At 34.0% G+C, this 24,771-nt stretch overlaps 1 protein-coding gene across 1 annotated transcript; it reads left to right on the top strand.

The window, feature by feature from the left end:
* On the top strand, positions 1-3,294 carry LOC108203798 (protein FAR1-RELATED SEQUENCE 5-like). The gene is made up of 5 exons (XM_064089924.1): positions 1-40; positions 435-1,308; positions 1,634-1,910; positions 2,004-2,567; positions 2,683-3,294. The coding sequence occupies exons 1-5, from the start codon at positions 1-3 to the stop codon at positions 3,292-3,294; spliced, it is 2,367 nt and encodes a 788-aa protein (XP_063945994.1).
* Positions 3,295-24,771: the final 21,477 nt, after the last annotated feature.

The following is a 24,771-nucleotide window of genomic DNA, read 5'->3' as shown; positions in this document are numbered from 1 at the left end:
ATGATTATATCGGATTTATCTAAAATCAGTGTGAATCAAGGTAAAGCTTCGGTTTTTTTGGCTAATTTTTATATTTTAGTTGCTTTTAATGTTTGATTATGATGTTCGTTGTTGTATATCTACATCTCTTCGATTTATGTTCGATATTATGTTCGGATTTCTGTTTTTTGTTGATTTTGATTTATAATTCATATTTAGATTTCTGATTTCATCCTTTTTGAGTTGCAAATATGATGCGGTTAGTACTTTTTGATATCAATTTTGTCATGTGTTTTGTTATGATTTAGGCAGTAATTCAATTTTGTGATTTAGTCATTGTAATGTGTTATATAATGATATAGTTTGTAGTTTAGTTTCATATGTTTTTAGTGAGTAATTATTCAAAATTGTGATTTGTTTAGTTGTTGATTTTGTGCTTAATTGTTATTGTTCAGGATCAAGTTGTGGTGATTCATCGAATATTAGTGTTGTAGAAGTTTCTCGTGCTGTTTGTTCAACTGGAAGTAGTGATTCGGTTGACAATTACACTGTTTCTCCTGGTGGTATGAGGTATTATATACCTAGTTGTGTTGATGCAGTTGATACTCCAGTTTGTAATCAGGTTTTTGATAGTTTGGAAAAGGCTTACCGGTTTTACAAGGAGTATGGCAGATTGGGTGGTTTTGATGTTCGAAAAGCAACTGAAAAGAAAGATTCTGATGGTACGATAATATTGAAGCACTTTGTTTGTAGTAAAGAAGGTTTTAATGAGGTTAAGTTTGGAAATTCAGATGAAGTTGTAGCTAAAGGAGTTAGGGGAAGACGTACTGTAACACGTAGATGTGGATGTAAAGCCAAATTTGTTGTTAAGATTACGAGTCAAAATAGATATTATGTGTTAAATTTTGTAGAACTTCACAATCATACATTGGCGAGTGAAACTGGTAGGCAATTTCTGAGGGCTAGTAGAGAGATGACAGTTGGTTTGAGGAGTATAGTATTTGATGCTGCAAAGGTTAATATTGGTTGCAGCAAGACGTTTAGTTTGGTGAAGGAAATGACTGGTGGCTATGCTAATGTTGGTGCTACATTACGCGATTTTCGGAATTTTGACAGGGATTTGAAGGAGTTTGTTGGAGAAAGGGATGGCCAGATGTTGATTGACAAGTTTAGAGTAATGCAGGAGACATCCAAATCATTTTATTTTGCTCATGAAGTTGATGCTGAGGGTCACTTAACTATGCTTTTCTGGGCTGATCCAGTTGGGAGGAGAAACTTTGAAATTTATGGTGATGCTGTGTCATTTGATGCCACATTTGATACAAACAAGTAAGTTTAAATTGAATATTAAATAATATAATATTTTATTGTACTATCTGCTATTGTATCTGCTATTGTAACATTTTGATGCTGTGTATCTACTATTGTAATATAAAATGTCATCTGGTCACTAGATAATTACAGAGACTCATGTATACTATTTCCTTTTTATTTGATGATGTATATGTTTACTTTAGGAGCAATTGTCTATTACTGGCTTTTTTAGTAATATGTGGTGTGGTTTTTAGTGATTTGCACTGTGTGTATTTAGTGATAGTACCCTTTTATATAAGTGAATTTGTAGTTTACTGTTTTTATGTTTTATGTTTTGCAGGTACAATATGATTTTTGCTCCTTTTACTGGTGTTGACAAACATGATAGATGTGTCACATTTGCTGCTTGTTTGTTATCAAAAGAAGATATTTGTCATTATAATTGGGCTTTTAAACAATTTGTCAAAGCTATGGGACGAAATCCTGTTGTGTTTATTACTGATCAGTGTCCAGCAATGAAAGTAGCTGTGCCGGTTTCATTTTGTGGAGATAATGATTTGGTTCCTAGTAAACATCGCCTTTGTATGTGGCATATTATGCAAAAATTTCCAATCAAGGTAGTTATTTCTGTTTTTTGTAACATTTTATTTCAATTACATTCATATTATAGTAGCCATCTGTTTTATGTATTTTTTTTTATACAATTGCAGGTTGGCAATCGATTGTGTAAAGAAACAGATTTCATGGAAAAAATGAAAAAGTACATATGGTCGTCAAATTTGGAAATTGAAGAATTTGAAAATGGATGGCAATCAGTGATAAAAGAATTCAATTTGGAAGATAATAAATGGTTGGCAGATATGTACGAAATAAGGAAGTCTTGGATTCCTTCGTATTTTAGGGATAATCCTATGTTTGGCTTGATGAGAACTACTTCAAGGTCCGAAAGTGAAAATTTCTTCTTTGGACAGTTTCACAGGCAAGGTGATACATTATGTGAATTCTGGTTACGTTTTGAGAGTGCAATGCATAGGCAGCGGAATGAGACTGAACGGCTAGATCATGAGTCTAACTCAGGCAAACCAAATACTTTGTCGAGATGGTTTCTTGAAGATGATGCTGCTGACTTGTTTACACGGACAATCTTTTACAAAGTACAAGAAGAGATTTTGGCGTCTTGCTTGGAAATGCAAATTAAAAGGATGAGTGAAGAGGTTGATGGTGTAACTCAATTGGATATAAAGGATGTGAAAGTTAAAGATAAAATTTTCAAAGTAAGTTAAAACTTCTTTAAAAAGTTGCATTTGTGTAGTAAGTTAAAGATAATGTGGTCTGTGTAGTATAATATAATATAGATTATCTAAATTTGTTGTTAATTTGTCTTTTCAGGTAGCTGTTAGCAGAACACATGCTGTATGTTCATGCAAAAAATTTGTTATGTGTGGAATTCTTTGTAGACATGCGTTTTGTGGTTTAAAGCAAATAGGTGTCACAAAATTTCCTCGAAGTCTTGTGCTTAATCGGTGGATGAAGATTGCAGAGTGCGGCACTTCATCTCAATCAGTTGCATTATCTTCTGATTTTTTTAAAATGGAGCAAGTGTCATTGAAATTGACTAATTTGTGGTTTGATTTTCGGCAAACTCTTAACAAGGCTGGAGTTCAAATGGATAAGCTTGATTATGTGCATAAAATCATAAAGCAGATTAGTACTGATCTCGAAAATTGTGGTGGAGATGGTGCTGATTTTAGTAAGAGAGATCATATCGCTGCCATGGTTGGTGAACAGCCTGTTGGAGATGTAAGTATACTTGTGCCAAATGTTTGCAAGAATAAGGGAAATTATTTTAAACGGCTTATTAGTGAGAGAGAGAAAGCATTGAACAAAGCGAACAAAAGGATCCGAAGGTGTAAGGAATGCTCGGGCACGAATCATGATTCTAGAACTTGTCCAAGGAAGAAGACAGTAAGCACAGATGCAAGAGCTGACAACCAATCTTGATTTGTTATTGAAGATTTATAGTATTATATGATAATTAGTTTGTGAAAAATATGAATTTGTTTGTTAAGGTTGATTTGTAATCAATTGCGTTATGAACTTTAGTATATGATATACATTTTATAAGTTTAGTATATGTTATATGATTTTATTATATCTCATACAATTTACAAGTTTAGTTAGTACAGTGATGTTTCTTTTCATTTTCAGAGATTTAGTATGCAAATTTTAGTAGTATTGAATGTGTATTTTAGTGATAGCCAATGTACAATTTAGTGATATACAGTGTTATTTTTAGTGAAAGGCCATATCATTTTAGTAGTATTCCCTGTACAATATCCATATTTAAGACAACAAAAACCCAATCTATATGTGAAGCATTATAAACATTTGAAAGCACCAATCTATATATGAAAGGAATACAAACAACAATCTATACTATATGTAAAGATTTTAAATTTAAGAACAAAACAATTGTAAAACACCATTCTATATATCAATGTTGAATACTGGATATATAATCTTTTAAACCACCAATCTAGATACATCAATCAAACTATCCAAATGCCAATACTTGTTCAATATGAATCCAAATGCAACAATTCAACTTCCACATCGCAACAGTTTTACAATTTTGACTATAATTGATTACTACTTGTAGTAAAATGATTATCTAAATTCATCTACTGTCCTTCATTAACATTGTTTTCAGTAGCTTCTGGTTCATCCTCTTGAGATTGAGAGAGCTCTTCAGCGACTTCATGAAAAGATGCTATCAATGGCTCTGCAAAACTCACAGATTTCTTTCCTGATCCTGGTGAGTTTTCTTGCAGCTGTTGTGCTGGTGTTGCAGATTTTACCACATTGATAAGATTCATCTCTGCTGCTTTTACAAACATACCAGAAGCTTCTTGGATAATATTATCTTTGAGTTCATTAAGGTGTGATGTGAGAATTGCTGTAATGAACTTTACTCTCATCTTCATGAGTTGATTGTGCTGATGGGGCTGCAAGTAGAAATAGGCAAAGACAGTTAAATATAGATGCTAAGGAGAGAAGGAATTATAAATTCATTAAATTCTTACCCCTTCCACTGACAGCTCAGTATTCCAATTTTTTGGATCCCCTTTGAATGTTTCCATATGCCGCATAAGGAAAACCGCACAATCACTTGAATTGTACATAGTTTGCCATGGCATTGTCAGATAAACAGGCTTAAGTTTCCGGATTCTTCTTGAATAATTAGCATTCACTTTATCATTCAGATAATTGCAGAAGTGTGAGTGCTACAACAAATTATGAAATAATCAGTATATTTTAATATGACCTTATATTTATATTAAACAAATGTTATAGGGCAATATTATATAAAATTTTACCAGTACTTCCGGTACCCTGTTGTAGTATGGCTTGGGGTCTCCTTCACGCTTAATGTTGTCGATTATATAATAAGAAAGATGCTTTAGATGGTAGCATATCAAGTAATAATGCTGAAACTTGTTAATTGGGAAGAAGACCTGTAAACATGCAAGTACATATTTTATACACTATTCATGTTATATTAATTTGAATCTAAGTAAGAAAATGTTGTACATTTACCATGTCTGTTTTCTCTATTTTTTCTATAGAGAAAGTGTCAAGAATTTTGTCCATTCCTTTGCAGAAAGACGGAAAAGTCTCAGGGAATCTTTTCTTTTCATCAATGCTGAAAATCTGTATGATATTTAAAAAATTATATCAGTTGAAGGAAGTTTAAATTTAGTAATACATTTAGTTCAATATAGTAAAATTTTATGAAAGAGTATATATATTACCAAATCTCCAATAGTGCAGAAAAGTCTCATTGGCGATTTGTCAGATTTGTACTTTTCAGTGTCATTAAGCATTGTAGCCCATGTGTCTATTACAGAGTAATAGACAGATTGTGTTGGCTTCAGAGTTTGTAGATGCTCCTTGATGCATTGCACCTCTTTCCATTTGAATACAGGCTCCCTGTAAATAGATATTATTAACATTTGTAGAATAGGAAAAATAATGTGGAAAAAAAAGGAAATTAATTGTATACTTACAACAAATCATCCCGATTTCGCACCAGAAACATGCATAAACCAAAGTCAAAATTATTCAATTTTGACTTTATATCTATCACTCGGTTAAGATATGGTGATTTTGCAAAAGTTCCAACTTTCTTTACACGCTTGCTTTTTTCTCGAACTTGTGGCTGTGGAGTTACATAATCTTGAGGATCGCCAGTTCCTCCATCCTCAAATCCAAGTGAGAAAGATGGTATATAGCTGCTGTCATCCTCAGTAGTATCAAAAATATTATTCTTTGGGCGGATTGATTGCAGATATTCTACCAGGTCTACATGAGCAAGTGTCTTCTTTGTCATTTCCACATTAAAATAATTTTGAAGAACAAAATCATCATCTTTTCTGATGTTGAGATTCTCATTGATCATTTGCTCAATTGATTTGATGTCCTCATTATCAGGGAATTTCTCTTTTGATTTCTTCAACTCATCATCAAATTCAAACTTTGCTGCCAACAGATCTTGTGCTTTTCTACGCAAGATCTCAACTATATCCTGAGGAATATAGTAATAATTTAGTCATTACTTTTGCAAAATGTAGTGAATTATTACATAATATAGTGAATAATATAGTGATTACTATTGCAGAAACTTGTTTAATTTAGTGGTATTACTAAATCATACCAGGTATACCACTAAATTAAACAAGTTATATAACATAATTTAGAACATGTATCACTAAAAATTTAATTCTACCTGCAGTTTAATATAGTGATTACTATTGCATAATATAGTGAATTATTACATATTATTTACTGAATACTATTTCATAATATAGTGAATAATATAGTGAATAATACCTCCTGTGATGGTTCAGCCGCCTGTGATGGTTCAGCCTCCTCTGTTGGTGCAGTATTATGTTCAGCATGACCAGAAGGCTCAGCTTCTCTTGGTGTAGTATGATGTGCAGCATCAATACGAGCATGAGTAGAAGGCTCAGCTTGTCTTGGTGGTGTATGATATGCAGCATCATTTGGTGTATGAGTAGAGTTATACGCTGCATCAGTAGAAGGCTCTGGTGGGATATTTGTTGATGGAGATTTGTTTTTCGAATTGTATTTCTCCACAAGTTCATCAATCTGTCTCCAAGTGTCATCATTATCCCAATCATCATTGTTCTTATCATTTTTCTATAATTAAGAAAAATTAAGACATTGACGTATACACATATGAATATAATATGTACGTATATATATAATGTGTTATATGAAATTATACCTTGCTTTCTTGAGCTTCAGTTTCACGTATGAAATCTCTAAGTGGAGGTACAATTGATCCAACTCCAAATGGACCATGAAAAACTTCAATTGCTTGTCTTTCCTTCAAAATTTCTTCAGTCCACCCAATATAAGAAGGAAATTGTCGTTCAACTAGCTTTATAGCTTTGGGTCTGACACGGTCAACATAGAAGAGCTACAAATAAAATAGAGAAATATATTAAACACAAATTAAAGATATCACAAATAAAATGATATCTTACAGTTAGGAAAATGATATCTTACAGTTAGGAAAATGAGAGATCCCCTAAAAAAAGTTGTTGTTGTGTTGTTCCAACTTTCAGTAGCTACTACAAGATAACTGATAAGATATTCTGACCAATTGTACTTCTGCAGATTGTCAAGATTATCATTTATCTTCAGCAGTTGCTTGTCAATATAAGAAGCCCCTCTTGTTCCAATAAGAACATTTGCCATTACCAGAATGAAGTTCAATTTGAAGTTATCGTTAACTTCTTGATTTCTCATCACTTGAACAATCATCTGAGTTGTGATTTGCTCATCATCTTTGTGAGTGTTGAATTGTGCGTGCCAGCTAATTGTTCTGTTCAAATATTTTTCATCTGAATCGAATGTAATTCGCAATCCTCCATATGGTAACCCAAGCACGTCACACACATCTTGTTCTTGAATTTCAATATCATCATCCTTAAGCTTCAAAGAGACTTTGTTGTGATCAAAGATTTGTAAGACATTGTAGGCAAGTTTTGCTGGCAACATTTCTAGTTGAAAATCCAAGAGTAGTCCAAAACCAGTTCTCCTAACCCATTTCTTTTGCTCTGGTGTGAGAAAGTATATCATCTCATAAAGATGTCTTGGGGAAATCCTGATTTTAACTTCATCTTTTTGTTTATTAATATGTTTTGCTCCTTCTTGTTTCTGTGCCTATTGACATAAAGTTTAGTGAATAATATAGTGAATAATGGATGAAGTTTAGTGTATTATAATATTGAAACTGTTTAAGATGTCTATGAATAATAGAGCAAGTTTAGTGATGTGATACCTGAACATCCTTTTTCAAATACTTGAAACCTGGATATAGTGTTCCTGCCTTCCTTTTTCTTTGTCCATTTTCTAATGCAATTTCCTGTTAAGAAATTATTTTAATTGTCTATCATAGTAGATAATGCAATTGAATCTTAAATGAACTTCAAAGACAATTAGTTATTATACCTTATTTCTTTTGAATTTAGTAAATTTCTTCTTTGGTTGAGCATTGTGAACTTGACCCTGATCTCCATCTTCACATTCATTTTCTTCATTCTGATCTGGATTTTCTTGTTCCTCAGATTGTTCTTCCTCAGATTCATCTTCTTCTTCGTCCTGAGACTGATTTTCTTGGTTTGTTTGTCCTTCAGTTTGATATGCTTCATCCTGAGATTGATCTTGGTCTTCTTCCTCGGATTCACCCTTTAAAATGTTTGAAATAAAATTTTGTTACTTTAGGCTGCAAAAGTATCTTTTAAAACATATAAGAAAAAGAAAAAGTAACAAGTAAGTAGTGTGAAACATACACTACTTGTTGGTCTTCCAGCAGTTATCTTCACTCTGTTATTAGAGAGTGGATAAACTCGTACACGATCGTTGCTTTGTTGTGTTGGACCAGTACTCATTTCGTTTTCGTTGTCAGAGTCTACCAAATCAATTGGAGTGGTATCTGTTGTTTTTGGAAAACTTTGTTGGCGGATTCTTGAACTTCTACGAACTTGAATTAGGTGACCTGCATTTTTCACAATACTTCCAAATGCATGTAAAATCTACCATTTAACATTTAGCAGTTAACTTTACTCTATTATTAGGTGCTCTTCTATGATAATTTTTGTAGAAACTGCAGGTAGAATCAAATTTTTAGTGATACATGTTCTAAATTATGTTATATAACTTGTTTAAATTAGTGATATACCTGGTATGATTTAGTAGTAGCACTAGTTTTGGATTAGTGGAATTACAGCTATATTTTAGTGGTATCAATGATTTACTACAGGGCAGCTATATAGACAATTCTCCAAAAGCTTAAGAGAGCTAACAAGAAGGCATATATACATTCCCAATACAGAAGTACAAAATTTAGAACACTTCATGTTAACAAAAACAGTAGTAAGATTTTACCTAGTATTTGGTTCATGTTAACAAATACAGAAGTACAAAATTTAGAACACTTCATGTTAACAAATACACTTCATGTTCTAAAGTAGTAAGGTATTAACAAATACAGTAGTAAGATTTTACCTAGTATTAACAATTCATGTTAATACTAGGTAAAATCTAGTCTGACCTTTATGAGAACATTAACTGATTGCATCGTTCTAAAATCACGAAATCAGAAAATCAGCTTAAACATCACTAACATCATATCAACAATTTTATAACTAATTTTACTAAAATCATAATGCTAACATCACTAATTTATCACTAATTTTACTAACATTTAAGAAGATTTAGCAGTTAACTAATTAGGTGAACTACATTTTCGCAATACTTCCAAATGCATGTAAAATCTAGCATTTAATATTTAAATGTTAATTTTACTCTGTTATTAGGTGATCTTCTATGATAAATTTTGTAGAACCTGCAGGTAGAATCAAATTTTTAGTGATACAGGTTCTAAATTATGTTATATAACTTGTTTAATTTAGTGGTATACCTGGTATGATTTAGTAGTAGCACTAGTTTTGGATTAGTGGAATTACAGCTATATTTTAGTGGTATCAATGATTTACTACAGGGGAGCTATATAGACAATTCTCCAAAAGTTTATGTGATATATAAACTTACTCCAATGAGAACACTAGCTTAAATTACTGCAATTACTCCAATAATAACATATATAGAAATATCCGATAAGCTTAAATAAAATCTATGTGTTGACATGTCAAATAATGTAGGTAAACTAATTGTATCATTCTAACACAACAAATTGTAGAATAGCTAAAGTCTAGTCTGAGCAACAATTCATGGTAATACTAGTTAAAATCTAGTCTGAGCATTATGAAAACAGTAGCTGATTGCATCGTTCTACAATCACCAAGTCACAAAATCAGCTTAAACATCACTATTTATAATTAATTTTACTAACATCATAATGCTAACATCACTAATTTTAGCATCAAATCAACATAATGCTCAGACTATCACTAACATCACTAACAAAAATTGTTAGTTCTCAGTTAAGTTATCAGATGCGAACTAACATCACTAATTTTACTAAGATCAGTACAATCATAATGCTAACATCATATCAATAGTTAAAAGCAAATCTGAATGAGAACATACAAATCAACATAATATCACGAAAACACCTTAACAACAAGAATCAACATATCAACATAAAATTAACTTATAAACAAGTATTTAATCATCAAATCAACATACAAATATCACAAAAAATTACAGAGAGCTTGAAAAAAACATAAAACCCTAAATTAACATACCTCCTCTAGTTCTAGCCATTTCTAAGTAGCTTGACAGTGAATAAACTTAAATAATAGCTGTTATGAAGAACATTAGTAGTTTAATGTCAGTATTTAGTACAAAATATTATAAAACCCTAGAAAATCGAAAAATCAAACATGCATTCACTAAATGAGATGTATAATACATATTTTAGTAGAGATTTTGCTACGAACTATAAGATCGTACCTGTTTTCGAAGAATTTACTGTTGATTTCGCTGAGCTTGAATGTCCGATTCAAATTTAGTGATGTCGCCTTTGTATTCTTCAAAAAAGATGTTTAAAGATGAATTAGAGTCGAAATGTTGCTTAAACTTTCAGAAATCAGCCATTAAAACAGTACCTGAAGCTCGTTGGTGATGAACAGTGGAGAGAGTGGAGAGAGTGGAGAGAGTGCAGAGCGTGGAGAGAGAGTGGTAACGGGTGCGTGTGTATCGTATGTATTTTTTTTAATTTTGTTTTCATAAAATGAAAGGACGCGGGTTTGTAATTATTTTGGGCTGGGCTGTAAATCTGTTGGACTGGGCTGCTAGTTTTTAGTTTTTATTCTAATTTGGTTTGTATTAGAGTAGTACTCTCTCTCTATATATATATATATATATATACTATACCTAAATGACCTCACCCACCTCTTATATGTAATCACCCACCTAGGGCCCACCCTCTCCCCTATTCAATCCACCTCGGGCCCGCTAGGGCCTCGCCAAGGCTCCTCACAGGCCCTGGACAGGCTCCAGACAGTCTTAAAGAGCCAAACCTTGACCCACCATGGTCCCACTAGGCCCCGACCTGGCCCTATTAGGCCCCACTTAGATCCTGTCTAGGCCCATCTCGGGGTCCATCCCCGATCCCAAAACCAGTATCATTCTATTAAATCGCATTGGTTTCTATTTAGTTTCTATTCAAGTATTTTCTATTGGAGTAGGACTCTATATATATATATATATATATATATATATATATATATATATGTATATATATATGTATATATATATAAACATACACACACAGACATATATAATATTTATATTCAAAACCTTCATACAATTTAGTTTGATTCATCTTGTGGGGAGTCATAATATTTGTAAAGTTTTAAAATCATGCTTTCGCCTCGTCATCAGCAAAAACGGGCCTTTTCCTAGCCCATTCTCCGCATTTACAATATATATTTTGACTCTAAACTCAGGGTTATAAAATCTAGTCTCCAATACCTATCATTTCAATTCTCACTTAAATTCTAGTCAAATAGACCATCCTTAAATTTTGAAAAGCTTATACTTTCTTCATATGGCGACTGAAGGTAAAATTGATCTGTCCAACAATGGTGATTCAATTGTAGTTCCGGGGTAAATAGTTTTAATAATATATTTTCTTCATATTAGGTTGCTTAATCTTTTTGACCGGGGTAAATAGTTTTAATAATATTCATGAAACAATACTTTCTTCATATTTATTTGATGTTTAATCTTTTTGACCGGGGTAAATAGTTTTAATAATATTCATGAAAATTGATTAACAATTTAACAGAAGATACATGAACTTTGGACATTTGGAGTTGTTTGTTTATGTTCTTGACTACATATCAATTTAGGTTGCTTTTTGATTAATTTCTTTCTTACTATTGTCATTACATCCTTAAACGGGCTAAATTAGTTATATTTTTCTTATCTATTTTATGTCATCTAAGAACTTGCTAATTAAGTGTTGAGATATAGAGTGTGTATGCAATCTAGATTTTAATGGATTAATGATAATATATGAATTTTAATGGATTGTTAGTGCTTTTGGTTTCATGTGAAGTCTAGCAAATTCTCAATACAATATCATTCAGTTGATGTAGAATTATTAGAATTTAGGCATAAAATTTAAAAATCTCTCCTAATTGAATACCACTAGATTTGTAAGTATAATTTAAAATCCTGATTGAATATCATCAGATTTTTAGGATAATTTAAAATCTTAATTGAATATCTAAAGATTCTTATACATACTTAAACTTTTGAATCAAATATACGTGGATTTCAAGAATGAAAGAATATATAATCTTATCTAAAGAATACTTTTGATTTTAATTCCATATACCTTTTCCTTTATTTAAAAAGGTGTGAAATGAAAAGGAAAAAGCCACTCCCTTTGTTTTTAATATATGACGTTTGACTTTTTGGCACATATTTTTTAGTACTTTGACTGGGTAGTTAAAAGTATTATTTTTATAATCTTCTTTTTCTGAAAAAAAATATGTAATCAAAATTTTAATTCACAAAAAAAATCAATTAAAAATAATAATTTTTACTATCCGGTCACCCCCACCTAAAAGTCCGTGCCAAAGTCAAAAGGGTCGTATAAAAAATATAGAGGTAGTAACAAATAGATAAGTAAATGATCCACACATGTTAGAAATTACCTCATACAGTCATGTTAATTAATAACCCGAAAAATGCAATTTTCTTATATAATAGAATATTTCTTAAGCTAAGACTTATTTGAATAATACTTAAAATGTTATAATACTTTTATATGTATTTGCCTCTCCAATATGTGCTATATATAGAGTTAATTTTGATACAAAAAATATTTGCCAATTTCAGTATTCACATAATTCCATTTGTTGCAGCTAATAGCTACCTTGTTGTTTTAACTATAGTCTTTAATTTATTTTTTCTTTTGACTTGAGTCTTGTTTTTATTGTGTCCAAAATATGCATCACACGCACCTATGCCTAGCTTCTTATCAGAAGGAAAATAAAAATTCAAATTTTTAGTTTATATTTATTCAATATTCTATTTAGTTCAGTAGAGAAAATCAAATAAATAGATCAAGGGATTATCCAAAAGTGTGACATAAACTGGTACATTACCTAAAAAGAGAGATTTCATCAATTATTGAGAGAAATGTAGGGGCTTGTTCAAACCATAAGCATTTTTCAACATTATACACCAAAATTAGCCATAGATCATTTTAGATCATGTTTGGTTGGCATTGTTGTTGCAAGCATAAAATTATGGCTCAATCGAACTCGAGTCCAAGTTATTTAGTCAAATTCGAGCCTAAAATTGACTCGACTGGGCTCGTTTATGCCCTAGTGAATTTTCAAGCATTTATTCAAGCAAGTTATCTTTGTTATTGTTTTGTTCATATATATATTGTTTCTCAAAGATGTCCTATCAACAAAGTTAACAAAATTCGGCACAACTCCGTGTGATTCTGAGTGTAAAAGTAGCAACCAAGAACTTGAATTTAGTCCCTGTTTCTTATTTGCTAGATTATCTCATCAACAGTTTCGTCTATAATCTTTTACATCCCTGTGCTGCGAAATGGCTTTTCACTCGAGAATAAGGCGTGATCCACAAAAATAAATGCATGTCTTACATATTGTGTAGTTAAATGATGTTGATATTTGCTACTAATCAAATATGATCAGTTTTCACCTTAGTATTTCTAATCTATTTCGTGTTATTTGAACAACCTGCAGGGATTTAAGAGGGCTGATCCTCACTTGTTGGAGTTCACAAACGAGGGTTTCGTAAAAGGCCAATGGCATTTGCTCAGTAGCATTGAACGTCGTGAATCTAATCATAGGCGAAACCAACAGCCACATCATGCACATAAAGAGAGCTCAACAGTTGAGACATCTGCTGAAGGTGGTAAACCTGTCGTGGAGGAAGATATTGAAGGTCTCGATAGAGACTTTAATAATGTCCTCAAGCAGGAGGTTGTTGTGTTGAACAAGAAGGCGCATACAACTGTTACACAGTTGGAATCTATAACACAACGCCTTACTGGAATGGAGCAAAGAGACCAAGGAATTATGTCCTTCCTAAAGGCTGTGAACCCTGACTATGAACCTGGTATTGACAGTTTCTTGTTAGAATTTCAAACTCTCCTGCTAGCAATATATTAATTATAACAAATTGGTTTGAAATAAGCATGCAGCAGAGGTAAATGCAGCAGAATGGATTCCAGGTCTTCTGGGATATAAATGGAAGCAAGCAGCAATCTAGTAAAATACAGCTAGCAGGATTAAAACAACAGATGTACGTGCATGGGAAAATTAAACCATAATATATATATACAGATATATAAGAATGAAGGAGAAGTAATTGAAGCGGCTTGTGGAAGTCAAGAATGGCAACTGGTCATCTGTTGCATCCAGGATATATGGTAGGCTATCAGCATGCGAGGTGGTAAAAGCGTGTGTAATAAATTACTGTGAGATGCAGCAGCTCTCTCTGGTCTTTGTTCAAAGCCTAAAATTAAGGTGGCTATACGCGTATGTATTAAGAGCAGCAGCTAGCAAATTGAGATAAGCAACGACACGTACAATATAGCCTATAAATAGGACACCCAGCAAGATTGTAATACACACAGAAGTGAAAAAAGAGAATAGTCTGAGAGAGAAAAGTAAGGAGCTGTAGCTCGTTAGTTAGAAAGAAAAGAAGGCAGTAGCCTTGTGTTCAACTTGTTACAAAAAAACAAGCTGTAGCTTTATACACCGAGTGAAGAAAAAAAATTGAGAGAAGTAAAAGAGCCGAAGCTCTGCGTCTTGTATGAGAAAAGGGCAGTAGCCTGCAGTGTGTAAAATATTTACAAGTTGTATTTTATTCGGTGAAATTAGTATTGCAGTGTTTGTAATATTATTGAAATTTTAGTATACAAAGTCCATTCACGTTTCCAACAAGTGGCATCAGAGCTAGGTTATTTCGGAGAAGAAACAATGACAAATATGATGGCGCAACCACAAATCCCGATGTTGACGGCAACAAATTACGGGAACTGGAGTATCCAAATGAAGGTATTACTCGGTTCATACGATAATTGGGATATTGTCGAAAGTGGGTATGACAAGCCCGAGGATGAAGCTGTTCTTTCTGATGCGGAGAAAACGGTGTTAAAAGAATCCAAGAAAAAAGACCAAAGGGCGTTATATACAATTATTCAAGGAGTTGATGAATCAACCTTTGAAAAAATTTCAAATGCAAAAACGGCGAAAGACGCGTGGGAGATTCTGCAGAAATCATTCCAGGGTGTCGAGAAAGTCAAAAAGGTTCGGCTCCAAATTCTACGTGGGGAGTTCGAAAATTTGAAGATGAAGAGTTCCGAAAATATTGGTGAATTTGTTACGCGTTTGAAAACGGTGACAAATGAGATGAAAAGAAATGGAGAAAGTCTCGATGATGTTCGGGTCATGGAAAAGTTGCTCCGTTCATTAACAAGAAAATTTGATTATGTTGTGACATCCATCGAGGAGTCAAAAGACTTGTCCACAATTTCTATTGATGAGCTCGTAGGTTCTCTTCAAGCCCACGAGCAGCGAATGAACCAGTATGATGATGCAAGCCATTTGGAAAAGGCGTTGCAAAGTAAGGTGTCCATTGGTGACAGTTCTCGCAGTAGCAATTTTGCACGTGGCAGAGGTGGCTTTAGAGGTGGCTACCGTGGTGGACGAGGACGAGGAAGACAATCCTTCAATAGAGGCCAGAATTCTGAAGGCTATCAGCCATCTGGTCGTGGTCAAAATTTTAGAGGCCGAGGACGAGGCGGATATCAACAACGAGGTGATAAGTCTCAATATCAATGTTATAACTGTAATAAATATGGTCATTTCAGTTATGAGTGTAGAGCACCAAAGGTGGAAGAAAGAAGTCATTTTGCAGTAGCAAAAGAAGACAAAGATGTTGGCACTGCTATGTTCCTCACTTACAAAGGAGACGAGGAAAGCAAGAAGAATGTTTGGTATCTTGACTCAGGGGCCAGTAATCACATGACTGGTCACAAGGAGTTATTCACGGAGATAGACGACACCATCAGCGGAGAAGTTACTTTTGGTGACTCGTCAAAAATTCCGGTCAAGGGAAAAGGCACCGTCACAATCATGTCAAAGAAAGGTGAAAAGAAATATATAAATGATGTTTATTATATTCCTGCTTTGAAAAATAATATTATCAGTCTTGGCCAACTTGTGGAGAAAGGATATAATATACAGATGCAGGACAATTCCCTAATTATCAGAAATCAAGCTCGGGAATTGATTGCAAATGTGGAGATGTCAAGGAATCGTTTGTTTACGCTTGATATGCAAACGAAGGTGCAAAAGTGCTTAAAGTCGGTCATTAAAAATGACTCGTGGTTGTGGCACTTGAGATATGGTCATCTTGGATTTTCTGGCTTGAAACTATTGTCAAAGACAAAGATGGTGAACGGCTTGCCAGAAATCAACGAACCAGAAAATTTGTGTGAAGCGTGTGTAAAGGGGAAGCAACATCGACAAAGTTTTCCTGTTGGAAAATCATGGAGAGCTAGAAGGCCATTGGAGATAGTTCACACAGATATTGCTGGTCCATTTGATATCTCATCACTTGGAGGTAATAAATATTACCTAACATTTATTGATGATTTTAGCAGAAAAAGTTGGGTGTATATCATCAAAGAAAAGTCGGAGGCTCTTGATAAATTCAAGGAGTTCAAAGCACTGGCAGAAAAGCAAAGTGGTCATTATTTGAAGGTACTCAGATCAGACAGAGGAGGCGAGTATACTTCTAATCTGTTCAGAAGTTTTTGCAGAGCACATGGAATCAATCATCAGTTGACAGCGGCCTATACTCCTCAACAAAATGGCGTTGCAGAAAGAAAGAATCGCACTATTCTTGACATGGCAAGGAGCATGGTGAAAGCAAAGCACTTGCCGAGAACTTTTTGGGCCGAAGCCGTTTTATGTGCAGTTTATTTGTTGAATCGCTGTCCAACAAAAAGTGTCAGAAATAAAACTCCAAATGAAGCATGGAGTGGTAGCAAACCATCAGTGGGGCATCTCAGAATTTTCGGGTGTATTGCATATGCCCATGTCCCTGATCAGAAAAGAAAGAAGTTGGATGATAAAGGTGAGAAGTGCATCTTTACCGGATATGACAAGAGGAGCAAGGCGTACAGACTCTATAATCCCCTGACGAAAAAATTAATCATTTCTCGAGATGTTGAGTTCGATGAATCAGATTACTGGAGATGGAGCGAGGAGGAAAGAAAAGTTGCTGGGTTATTTTTCAATGATGATGATGATGACAATGATGACCCCAACATAGAAGGTGACGAGGATGATAATCAAACTCCTCCACAAAGTCCGAATCAACAAACTCCCGCATCAACACCATCGGATTCAAGTGGAAGCAGAAGTTCAGGGGGAGCACCAAGAAAAATGCGGAGTCTGGATAATATTTATGAAGCTACAAGTCCGGTACAAACAACCTTTGATTATTCATTATTTTGTTTAATGGCTGAATGTGATCCAGTTACATTTGAGGAAGCTTCTGAAGAAAGCAAATGGAACAAAGCCATGAATGAAGAAATTGGTGCAATTAAAAAGAATGATACTTGGGAGCTCACGGATCTTCCAAAAGGACACAAAGCAATTGGTGTCAAATGGGTCTATAAGACAAAGACAAATCAGGATGGTGAAGTGGAGAAATACAAAGCAAGGTTGGTGGCTAAAGGCTACAAGCAGCGATATGGCATTGACTATGATGAGGTGTTTGCTCCAGTTGCACGAGTTGACACCATCAGACTTCTCACAGCAATTGCCGCTCAGAATCAATGGAAGATTTTTCAAATGGATGTGAAGTCGGCATTTCTAAATGGTTATCTCGAAGAAGAAGTTTACATCGAGCAACCACCAGGATATGTGCAGAAAGGCCAGGAAGATAAAGTCTACCGGCTAAAGAAAGCATTGTACGGCCTAAAACAGGCACCGAGAGCGTGGAACACAAGGGTTGATGAATATTTTCAAAAGAATGGTTTTGTGAAAAGTCCATACGAGCATGCACTCTACACGAAAACAAATTCAGGGGGAGATATAATGATCGTTTGCTTATACGTGGACGACATGATATTTACCGGAAACAATCCTGGTATGTTTGATGATTTTAAGAAAGTTATGACTAATGAATTTGAGATGACAGATATTGGTCAAATGTCATACTTTCTTGGGGTCGAGGTGAAGCAAAGCAAAGATGGGATTTTTATGTCTCAGAAAAAATATGCCGAGCAGATTTTAAAGAAGTTTAGAATGGAGGAATGCAAGCCAGTGAGCACGCCAGCAGAAGCAAGCATAAAGCTCCGAGTTGATTCAACAAGGGAGTCGGTAAATCCGACATTGTTCAAAAGTTTGGTTGGAAGTCTGAGATACCTAACTTTTACTCGTCCGGATATCATGTATGCGGTTGGATTGGTTAGTAGGTACATGGAGAAGCCGAAGCAAGATCATTTCATGGCAGCTAAAAGAATTTTGAGATATATTAAAGGTACACTTAATCATGGTCTGTTTTACACTCATTCTCAAGATTCAAAATTAGTTGGCTATTCAGATAGTGATTACGGTGGTGATTTGGATGACGGGAAAAGCACTTCGGGATATGCTTTTCATATTGGCTCGGCGATATTTTCGTGGTCATCAAAGAAGCAACAGACAGTCGCTCTCTCAACATGTGAGGCAGAATACATTGCAGCAGCAGGAGCAGCATGTCAAGCTATTTGGTTAAGCTATATTTTGGGCGAGTTAAATCTTGTCAAGGAAGAACCGGTTACAATTTACGTGGATAACAAATCCTCAATTTCACTTGCGAAAAATCCGGTGTCACACAGTCGCAGCAAGCACATCAATATTAAATATCATTTTCTTCGAGAACAAGTGAATGATAAAATTGTGGAGTTGGTACACTGCAGGACGGAAGAAAATCTAGCGGATATTTTCACGAAGTCATTGAAGCCGGAAGTGTTTCAGAAAATGAAAGAAAAGCTCGGAATGCAAAGTCGAGTTTGAGGGGGAGTGTTAGAATTTCAAACTCTCCTGCTAGCAATATATTAATTATAACAAATTGGTTTGAAATAAGCATGCAGCAGAGGTAAATGCAGCAGAATGGATTCCAGGTCTTCTGGGATATAAATGGAAGCAAGCAGCAATCTAGTAAAATACAGCTAGCAGGATTAAAACAACAGATGTACGTGCATGGGAAAATTAAACCATAATATATATATACAGATATATAAGAATGAAGGAGAAGTAATTGAAGCAGCTTGTGGAAGTCAAGAATGGCAACTGGTCATCTGTTGCATCCAGGATATATGGTAGGCTATCAGCATGCGAGGTACGTGGTAAAAGCGTGTGTAATAAATTACTGTGAGATGCAGCAGCTCTCTCTGGTCTTTGTTCAAAGCCTAAAATTAAGGTGGCTATACGCGTATGTATTAAGAGCAGCAGCTAGCAAATTGAGATAAGCAACGACACGTACAATATAGCCTATAAATAGGACACCCAGCAAGATTGTAATACACACAGAAGTGAAAAAAGAGAATAGTCTGAGAGAGAAAAGTAAGGAGCTGTAGCTCGTTAGTTAGAAAGAAAAGAAGGCAGTAGCCTTGTGTTCAAGTTGTTACAAAAAAACAAGCTGTAGCTTTATACACCGAGTGAAGAAAAAAAATTGAGAGAAGTAAAAGAGCCGAAGCTCTGCGTCTTGTATGAGAAAAGGGCAGTAGCCTGCAGTGTGTAAAATATTTACAAGTTGTATTTTATTCGGTGAAATTAGTATTGCAGTGTTTGTAATATTATTGAAATTTTAGTATACAAAGTCCATTCACGTTTCCAACATTTCTCCCCTGGTTCAGATTTAATCTGGGGCAGCTCTTCGATGAGAGGATAAAATCGATGGATCCTGAGGACTCCACCCCAGAAGCTGCAGTACCAATAGATATCTGATGTGCACCTCATCTTTGTTTGGAACCTTTTCTTTAAAACATCTGTACTATGAAATTAATTTTGGTTCTAAGATCCACATTTAGGGTGGACTATCACAGATACATTCGAATGTCCTTTTAAGAATGATTATTTTTGTCAATTTGAATCAAAATCTGGTTATGTTGACATTCTTTTAAAGCAAACATAGCATGTTAGCATAGTCATTCTAATTATCTAATCTAAGTGTTTTTTAAAACAGAAAATGGTAGTTGTCATAATACTTTTTCCAAATGATAATAGTATCACCTATATAATATATTATATGATGGATCGTATACATACACGTCCACAAATTAAAATACGTTTTATATAGTTTCACGTCGTTAATTGGGATAATTTTAGATTCTCTAGCATTCTCAAACTGAACGATTACTTTCATGTTTAATAATGAGTTTTTACCTGAAACTCTCCTCATTTCTTATATAATAGTAAGTTTTATTGTACGTGACGTTGTATACTAAAAATTTATGAATTATTTTTTCTTACATAATTATGCAAATAAACTAGTTTAAACAAGAAATAGGTTAATCTAACACAGATGGAGAACCTATAATTATTATTACATATTGTGTTTACAAATCTAAATAAAAGGAAAGGAGTACATCTACGAATAAATACTCTATATGTTTTTCCCATTTGTTTATAACTGAGTTGAGCACAGAGATGAAGAAACACGTATAAAATAGTAAAAAGAAAAGAAAAAGTGAATAAAGTGATAAGGTCTATCGATATTTAGTTGATAAATTTTAAAGAGTGAGTGAGAATTTTTATATTATTAAAATTTATCACATGTTGAAAAGTTTCGAAATATAAATAATTGAATGATACATTCATTAAAAAAACTTAAACAATTAGTAGGAGTGGGCGAGTAAATAATATATAGATTATTTTACATGTTGATGGCCGGACTTTATAATGAGTTTCAATTTCATGGCCAGACATTCTGATTTTCAATTTAATGGTCAAACTTCAGTTTCGTGTTTAAAAAATAAGGACCGACTTCCAGACTTCCAATATAATGGCCAGACTTAAGTTCTGAGTTTCAATTTTGTGGCCAGACTTTCAGATTATTTTAATTTTTGTAATGTAGATTTGATTTCGATATTGTCAATATTAAGGAAGCCATCGTTTTGAAACGCGAAATTGAAGTGCGGCCATTAAATTGGAAATCTGAAAGTCTGGCCACAAACTTGAAACTCGGTATAAAGTCTGGCGAGCGACCTGCAATTTAATCTAACATATATAAATTGATTACTTGCGATTGAGAGCAAGACAGACATTAATAATTATGTGCTCAAGCTGGAGGTCGCCGAGACATTAATAATGTGCTCAAGCAGGAGGTCGCCGAGTTGAACAAGAAGGCTTAGACAACTGATACACAATTAGAATCAATAATACAACGCCTTGATGGAAAGGAGCAAAGACACCAAGAAATGATGTCCTTCCTAAAGGCTGTGAACCCTATCTATACACCTGGTATTGACAGTTTCTCCCCTGGATCAAATTTAATCTGGGGCAGCTCTTCGGTCGCTGAGATACTAAAATCGATGGATCCTGAGGACTCCACACCAGCTGGTGCACTACCAATGGATATCTGATGTGCACCTCATCCTTGTTTGGAATCTTTTCTTAAAAACGTCTGTATACTCTGAAATTAATTTTGGTTTTGAGATCTACATTTAGGGTGGACCAACACAGATACATTTGACTGCCATTTTCAGAATGATTATTTTTGTCAATTTGAATTAAAATCTGGTTATCTTGGCAATGTTTTAAGGGTAAACATAGCATTTTTTCTAAAACGGAAGATGGTAGGTGTCATAATACTTTTTCCAAATGATAATAGTATCACCTATATAATATATTATATAATGGATCATATACAGACACATCCACAAATTAAAATACGTCATATATAGTTTCACGTTGCTTGAGATAATTTTGGATTCTTTAGAATTTTCAAATTGAACGATTACTCCTGACAAAAGAAATAAAACTGAAAGATTACTTTCCTGTTTAATAATGAGTTTTTACCTGAAAAACTCTCCTCATTTCTTATTTATGAGTAAGTTTTATTGTATGTGACGAAGTTGTATATTAAAAATTTATGAATTATTTTTTCTTACATAATTATGCAAATAAACTAGTTTAAACGGGGAATAGGTTAATTTAACACAAATGGAAAACCTATAATTATTGTTACAGATTGTGTTTACAAATCTAAATAAAAGGAAAGGAGCAAATCTGCGAATAAATACTCTATATGTTTCTCCCATTTATTTATAACTGAGTTGAGCGCAGAGAAGAAGAAACACTTACAAAAAAAAGTGAATGAAGTGTTGAGGTCTATCGATATTTAATTGATAAATTTTAAAGAGTGGGTGAATTTTTATAATACTAAAACTTATTACATGTGGAAAGTTTGGAAATATAAATAATTGAATGATACATTCATAAAAAATAAGCTTAAACAATTAGAAGGAGTGGGCGTGTAAATATCAGATAGAGTAAATTACATGTTGATGGGCAGACTTTATACCGAGTTTCAATTTGAGGGCCAGACTTTCATATTTCCAATTTAATGGTCAAACTTCAGTTCCTTTTAAAAATACGGACAGACTTCGAGATTTTCAATTTAATAGCCAGACTTAAGTTTTGAGTTTCAATTTTGTGGCCAGGCTTTCACAGATTATTTTGAATCATGTAATGTAGATTTGATGTCGATATTGTCATATTGTCGATATTAATGGTAGCCATTGTTTTGAAACGCGAAACCGCAGTCTGGCCATTAAATTAGAAATCTGAAAGTCTGGCCACAAACTTGAAACTCGAAATAAGTCTGACCTTCGACCTCTAATTACCTCTAACATATATAAATTGATTACTTGCGATTGAGAGATTGAAATCATATTTTGGCATGAATTCAAAACTCACGGGGATGTAAAATGTTATTCGATAGAATATATATTTAATTATTTATATTTATTATTGATGTTTTTTCTTCCCATATTAGTTATACGTCATATTTAATTAAATATTTATTAGTTGAATTTTAATTAACTGGTAATAGAGGAAGAGAAAATTCCACGGAAAATTTTTACTTTAGAAATATATTTAATTTTGAATATCACTTGTATACTTCATTTAGCATTGAAATAATTTGTGATAAATTTATTAGATAATATAATACATTATATATGTATATATAGTCATCAAGAGGTTTGTCCTGCACTCTCGTCTTGCTACTAAATTCAAACTCTGGTTGTATGTTGTAACAAAAGCCTTAGGTTAAGTTTTTATCATGTTTTACTTCATTGTGCAGCTTAATTGCTTTCACTTAATACCAGATAGAACATAAGAAAATACCTGTTTAATATATAGTGTAACTAGATTATATTGAACATTTCTTAAATTCGATTTATTTACACATTATCATATCTAACTTATGTTGCGGTTATGTGAATAACCAGGGGTTCAGGAAGGTTGATCCTGACCGATGGGAGTTCGCAAATGAGGGTTTCTTAAGAGGCCAAAGGCATTTGCTAAAAAGCATTGTACGTCGTAAACCGGCTCATGCTCAAAATAAACAGCCTCAGCAGCCACATGGACAGAGCTCAACAGTTGGGGCGTGTGTTGAAGTTGGTAAATTTGGCCTTGAGGAAGAGGTTGAGAGGCTGAAGAGGGACAAGAATGTGCTTATGCAGGAGCTTGTCAGGTCGAGGCAGCAGCAGCAGACAACTGATACACATCTACAAACAATGGTACAACGCCTTCATGGAATGGAACAAAGGCAACAACAAATGATGTCATTCCTGTCAAAGGCTGTGAACAGCCCTGGATTTTTGGCACAGTTTGTACAGCAACAAAATGAGAGCAGCAGGCTCATAACTGAAGGCAAGAAAAAAAGAAGACTTAAACCAGATGTTGTTCCAGATGATCATCCAGTCACTCCTGCTGATGGGCAGATTGTCAAATACCAGCCTTTTATGAATAATGGTTCAACTGCAATGTTCAGTCGTATGATGTTGGATGCATCTCCTCAGTTGGAAACCTTGACAGGTAATACCAATAGTATTCATTATTGCAGTATAAGCATTGATATGCAGTCTTGCTTATCTGTGATAAAGATTAGTTTGTTGTGATAAGTACATTAGTCTATAACTGAATTCTGTTGTAAACAGTAGTATAAATTCACTACTCGTGCTCTATGTGTAATCACTTTTCTTTATGCAAAATACATTTTATTTCCAGTTGCTTAGTTACAGAATGAATACATAGCTTTACATTTCTTCAGTTCACCATTTGTATGAATGTTAAGATGGTATCAGAGCAAATCAATTCCGCATTTTCACCTCCATGATTCTGCAAATGATGAATTCAAGCTTCAACTATGCTTCGTTCGTGATCTCTCTCGAGTAATCTCTCGATCTCTCTTGATCTCTCTCTCTCTCTCGATTTCTTTCGATTTGTCTAGTGACAAAACATCTGGGAATATTGTTGAATGCTCACATTGCCACATTAAAGGACACACTAAAGAAAAGTGTTATAAACTTGTTGGTTATCCTTTGGAGCATCCCATGCATCCAAACAACAAAGGCAAACGAAGGACTTATACCAACAATAAATTTCAGCAGCCACAAGCTATGCAAGTAACAGACAACACCTCTCAGACTCAGATGCAAACACAACTGGAAGCTCTACAGACTCAACTCAACAATTTGATGCAGTATATGTCTAAGGACAAAAGTTCACCAGACTCACACATAGCAGGTACAACTTTTGCCCTGCAAACTGCCACTATTAACATACCACAACATGTTTGGATCTTGGATACAGGAGCTACAAATCATATGTGCTGTAACATTGATTTCATGCATGA

The sequence above is a fragment of the Daucus carota genome, chromosome 3 (assembly GCF_001625215.2).
Source record: "Daucus carota subsp. sativus chromosome 3, DH1 v3.0, whole genome shotgun sequence".
NCBI lineage: Eukaryota > Viridiplantae > Streptophyta > Magnoliopsida > Apiales > Apiaceae > Daucus > Daucus carota.
The sequence above is the reverse complement of the archived record's forward strand: the minus strand, read 5'-3'. Positions and strand labels throughout refer to the sequence as shown.